This window comes from Silene latifolia, chromosome 6, assembly GCF_048544455.1.
Source record: "Silene latifolia isolate original U9 population chromosome 6, ASM4854445v1, whole genome shotgun sequence".
NCBI classification, from domain to species: domain Eukaryota; kingdom Viridiplantae; phylum Streptophyta; class Magnoliopsida; order Caryophyllales; family Caryophyllaceae; genus Silene; species Silene latifolia.
Genome location: NC_133531.1, coordinates 102,228,908 through 102,234,292, shown reverse-complemented (window position 1 = coordinate 102,234,292; position 5,385 = coordinate 102,228,908). Strand labels below are relative to the sequence as shown.

General features: G+C 43.0%; 1 protein-coding gene across 1 annotated transcript; it reads right to left on the bottom strand.

Moving 5' to 3' along the window:
• Positions 1–778: 778 nt before the first annotated feature.
• LOC141588413 (uncharacterized) lies at positions 779–1,639 on the bottom strand. Its single transcript, XM_074409857.1, has 2 exons — positions 1,100–1,639; positions 779–994 (listed from the first exon to the last, which is right to left on the bottom strand). The coding sequence occupies exons 1-2, from the start codon at positions 1,637–1,639 to the stop codon at positions 779–781; spliced, it is 756 nt and encodes a 251-aa protein (XP_074265958.1).
• Positions 1,640–5,385: the final 3,746 nt, after the last annotated feature.

Here is a 5,385-nt window from a genome sequence, read left to right as displayed (position 1 = left end):
GAGGTAACACAATTCATAATAAGTCTTACCATCTTTTGCGGGAGGCCAACTCTGACCAGGATCAACTCTAAGAAATTCCACCTTATTCTATCATACGCCTTACTCATATCTGCTTTAAACACGTATCGCCCTTGCAAGCCCTTCTTATGGAGCGGAACACTGTGAACTGCTTCATGAGCCAGCAAAATATTATCACTGATACTTCTGCCCGGAAGGAAAGCATTTTGGGTTTGACTAATAAGAACACCCATAACTTTTGCAAGTCGATTGGCAATACACTTAGTAATCACACGCATGATCACATTACACAGGCTAATTGGCCTGTAATCCGAGACCCCTTCCAAAGCGTCATTCTTTGGGATAAGAGTGATAAAGGTTCTATTAATTTCCTTCAAGACCATCCCCGAATTTAAAATGGATAGTGTCGCCTTAGTAAAATCATGCTTAACCATGAACCAACATTTTTGATAAAAGCAAGCAGGGATACCATCGGGACCCGGAGCTTTAAAGGCTCCCATTTGAAAAACAGCGCCACGTACCTCTTTTGCAGTGAATGGCCTGGAAAGCCTATCCGCCTCATCTTGAGTCACTTGAAACTTTAAATGCCCTATTAGTCGTTCCAGCTTCGTAGACTCTCTCGAAATGATACCATTGCTTGAAGCCCGAAATAAATCCTTATAAGAGCTTTGAAAAGCGCCACTGACGACCTCCTCATCATACCTCCATTGACCATCCTCCCCTTTTATCCCATGAATAAAATTTCTTCCAGCCCGACCCATCACCCAATTAAAGAAGAATTTTGTATAGGTATCCCCCCTACTGTCCACTTAATCTTTGCCCGTTGCTTCCAAAACTTTTCTGCATCAGCCGTATAAGCCTGAAGCTCCTCGTTCACTCTCGTATACTCCTCCTCCCCTCCCCCATTGCACGCTAAATTAATTCCATGCTCTAGCTGCCGATCAAAATCATCCCACTTAGCATTCCATTCCGCTTTCTTATCCAAAGTCGTTTTTTTAACTCAGCTCCGCACTCTGGTTAGCTTCCTGGTTAGACGATAAGCCGGAGAACCACCATCCGTAGTGCCCCAAACGAGCCGAACCTTTTCCAAACACTCCTCAAAATCCAAAGCCCAGGCATCTAACTTAAAAGGTCGTTTTCCCGCCATGCAAGTGAGGTTTAGATCAACCTCAATCGGGGCATGATCCGAAATTTGAATCGGATAGTGTTTGAGACCCATATCCGGAAAAAGGGACAACCAATCCTTAGACCCCATAGCTTTGTCCAACCTTTCATAAACCCTCTTTTCTCCCTTTCTATTATTACACCATGTAAATCGCGGTCCCTTAAAAGGAATGTCCACAAGTTCATTCCTTAATTTCCAGAGATTAAATTCCTCCGCACCTTCAATTGGTTGTTGACTAGCACTTAATTTATCACACTGATAATCAACTTGATTAAAATCCCCAACTATAAGGAAGGGAAGTTTACACGTATCAATCCATTGTTCCAAATCCAAGAAACCCGATGCCCGCATATGAACACTCGGAGCACCATAGAAGAGCACAATATACCAGAAACGTCCATTATATTTTTCCACTAAAAGGATAATAAAATTATTACAAGCCTTGATTAATTTCATTTTTGACTAACTCCTCCACCCCACCCACAAACCACCCGCAGCCCCAACCGCATCCACCCCAAAATTCTCCATGAACCCGAAAGAACGAAACATAGTAAAGACATGACTCGAGCTACATTTAGTTTCCATTAGAAAAACAAAATCATAAAAATTACTACCTAACAACGCTCTTATTTTCGGAATTGTAGGGGAGAGCGTATTATTGAGGCCCCTACAATTCCACACAAGACCCCTCATGGCGAAAGAGGAGGTTGTGAAGGCCCAACCTCCGCAAAGCCATCCAAGTCCGCAGCTCCACCATTGACAGAAGGAATTGAGGAATCACTCGAATCCACCAATATCACATCTTCAACATTGACCCTGAAACCCCAAGACTGCCTTAAAACTTCAGTCCCTGAACCTGCCTTGTTCTGCCCCAGTTATACCATTGCAGACCCTACTCTTCTTAGCCAACCCATGAAGATAAGCTTTTGCATGTCCCAAAGACAATTTGGCCTCCTCGGGAAGAATATATTCCCCTGCATCAGTACAACACTTCCTCTTTCTTGCAGCCCCTATATCCTCCTTATAATCCTCACGTAAGTCGGACAAATGATACACATCAGCCAAACCAAAGCATCCATCAGAATTGCTCCCCACTGGTAACTCAGCAATTAACTTGGCTTTATTCCCAACAGCAGGAATATCAAACAATCTCAGCTTTTTACCTCTATCGTGGACCATTTGTACCTGCCCAACCTCCCTAGGACAGGCATTCTGCATTAAAATTTCCAAGGGAGCCAGATTAGAGGATCCCTCATCCAGTTCTTTCCCTTTTTTGATGATAGCAGCTGAACTAAACAAAGAAGATGTGTTGGCCAGCTTAGCAGCACCAATACCAAGTGTATTCCCATTTGAGCCCTGCTGTCCAGTCCCAGCACCCTCACCCAAAGACACCTGCATCTTTTCAGACTCAGCCTTTGCATCACCAGTTGTGTCATCAGAGGAGATAACAATAATCTCCCTTTCACTGTCATTATCTGATGCCTGAGTAGAATTAGTTCCACTCTCAGTGATAGCATGATTAGCAGGCCCCTCAGAACCTGATGAAGCCTCATCATCAGCTTCAACCATATCATCAGCATCACTCTGTGTTCCTCCCTCAGCCACAACAGTAAACTCATCAGCATCCTCAGATCCAGCTAGCACACCCATCATTTCCTCTTCAGTTGTGGTCACCTTAACAGCTCTAGAACTTTGGCCCACCTCCCTAATTGTGTGACCATCTGGAAAATGGTACCAATTAGGCAAGCCCCATGCAGGTGGTTCAAAAGTCTGATTATATCCCCTTTGTTCATCCTCCATCCTTGCCCAGTCCAAATCCCCTTCAATCCTGTTCAAAATAGCATCCTGTATCCTTTGATCCCTATCCACCAAGCCACTCAAACAATCCTGCCTTGAATAAACAACATAGGGATCCTCAGCCTGTAGTTGTACCAGAACGCCTTGTTGAAGCAAATTAGGGTCAGCCGGCCCTTCCAATTCCTCCCCTGCACAGTGACATTCCTCATTATTCAAATTGTCTTCATCCAACCACCCCCTGCTCCAGGAACATCCCCACCATTAGGGAAATGATTCACAGGAATCATCTCAACATCTTGTGACAGCTCAATATTCACTCCTCCCCTTACATCCCCACTTCCTTCTCCCTGCACCTCCATCATCACAACATCCCTGGTAGTTCCAATCCCATCATTACCAGTGGTATTTGGATTTCTAACTGAAGAAACACCACCAACCCCAGCAGCAGCATCTCTATTTCCACCCATATCAACCCCTTGAGCCTCTTCACCATTACCAGCCTGAAATACCACCGGTCCAGCAAAGGGTTGGGCAGTTACAGCAAACATCATCCCAAGTACAACCCTTCCGCCTGGAGTAATCCCTAAATCAAACTCAACTGCCCTCTCAGGGGACTCCCATCTTCTCCTTCTCCTAGGCAAGCCCCTCCCATTACCCAGCTTAACCCTAGAAGACAGAAACTTAGTTGTGGAAGGTGTTGCTCTGAGGTCTAAGTTGAACATCATATGGTTACTATTTGCTTGATACATGGGAAACCCTTTTGCTATTAATCTGTCTAACATATCATTCACACTTGACACCACAGTCATTAAAGACTCCCTACACTGGGATCCTTTATGCCCAATTTTGCCACACCGGATGCAATACTTAAAGACCTCTTCGTATTTAAATTGAACCCATAACAAGTACCTCCCTCCATGGCTAGGAAAAACCCCAACATAAGGGGTTCATTCAACCTTAGATACACTTTCAACTTCAGATAATCCTCATCAGGCACCAAATGGAAAGGTTCAACTTGGTACTGATGACTAAGAAGCTTACCTGCAATCTGCGTAACCTCCATTGTTAGGTACTCAAAGGGCAGCCCACAAACACGAACCCCAATCTCAGCATAAGGAAACCTGACAATGCGTGGTACCATATCAGGGAACCACTTCGAAAAAACCATCACTGCCCCATCAATGGTAGCAGTAGTCCTTTGCAATAGAGCCTTCATATCTTCCACCTTAGAACAATGAAACACGTAGACCTCCCCCATACGAAAGGCCGTAACCGTCCCATTAGTAGTCCACTTGCGTCTAATAACATCATTGATCAGTTCAGCTTCAAACAGGCGATAATCTACAAGAAACCCCAGTACACATTTACCCCAGAACTCCCGTGACTTACCTAACTCAGACGGGTTAATGTTGATGACCCCTCCTGAGCGTGGGTATCTCCATATATTAGCATGAAGAGGATTGTTGGGGTGGAACTCAGTAGGGAGAACATCCTCAAGCAAGTGATGATGATCCCCATTTCCATTCATCCTCTGAGCCAACCCGTTGTTTCCAGAAAAGAACTCACCCTCCATAATCTGACTTAAACAAGAAGAACTTGATGAAGAAGAAGAAGTTTTATTAAGTTTATTTTTATACCTTGACTTGTTATTCGAATGTAGTAGATTAATGAAGTGAGATGATTGGGATGGAGAACCAACAGCCATCAGAATTGGCTTAAATAGGGAAAACTCAAGGAACTTGCACACGTTACTAGATGGAATAAGCAGCGTCTATATTAATCAATGATTCCAAACCACCAATCAATACATTAAACACTCCTTGAGCCACCCAAATAGAAGAATACCCAATAAACAGCCACCTTATTTTAATGATTGTGGGATAGCTGAAGAGATTTAGACGCACCAAACTCCACCCCTTCAAATCATCCTATAAATTAGGGTTTCCATCCCCAATTGTAAAAAAGCAGAAGTAATAATTAATGCAGCTTTATCAGACGGAAATCATAAGAGCTTACAACCCCCAATCAAAAATTATAAATAACTGAGTCTTAAGGGAATAAGATAAAGCAATTGATTGGATAGTGTAAAGAGCAAAAAGATAAATAGGTAAAGATTTTCCAGAAAAAGAGAGATCTAAAAAAAATCCCAAGACAGCAAATTAAATGTGCTTGCCACTAATCATAAGCTAGGAAAGTTTGATATTTCAAGAACAATTGGAGAAGATTAAACGAAGCCTAGATTTTTCAGGCTAGAATTTGATAATCGTGGAAAAGGTCCCCTTTTCGGGAGAAAAGCTCTCTTAGCTAGAGAGAGAAAGAGACCTAGAATGAACCATGTCATAGATAGGGAAAATCATGTTTTTAAAATAGTATAGCATATGATTTATTTTTGCTCAGCCCTAGTT

What these genes read in the sequence shown, in the direction of transcription:
- LOC141588413 (XM_074409857.1), bottom strand. Translation starts at nt 1,639, where the DNA reads ATGAAATTAATCAAGGCTTGTAATAATTTTATTATCCTTTTAGTGGAA. An exon ending in TTGAGGAGTGTTTGGAAAAG is followed by an intron (nt 995 to 1,099) that starts GTTCGGCTCGTT and finishes ACTTTGGATAAG; the next exon opens with AAAGCGGAATGGAATGCTAA.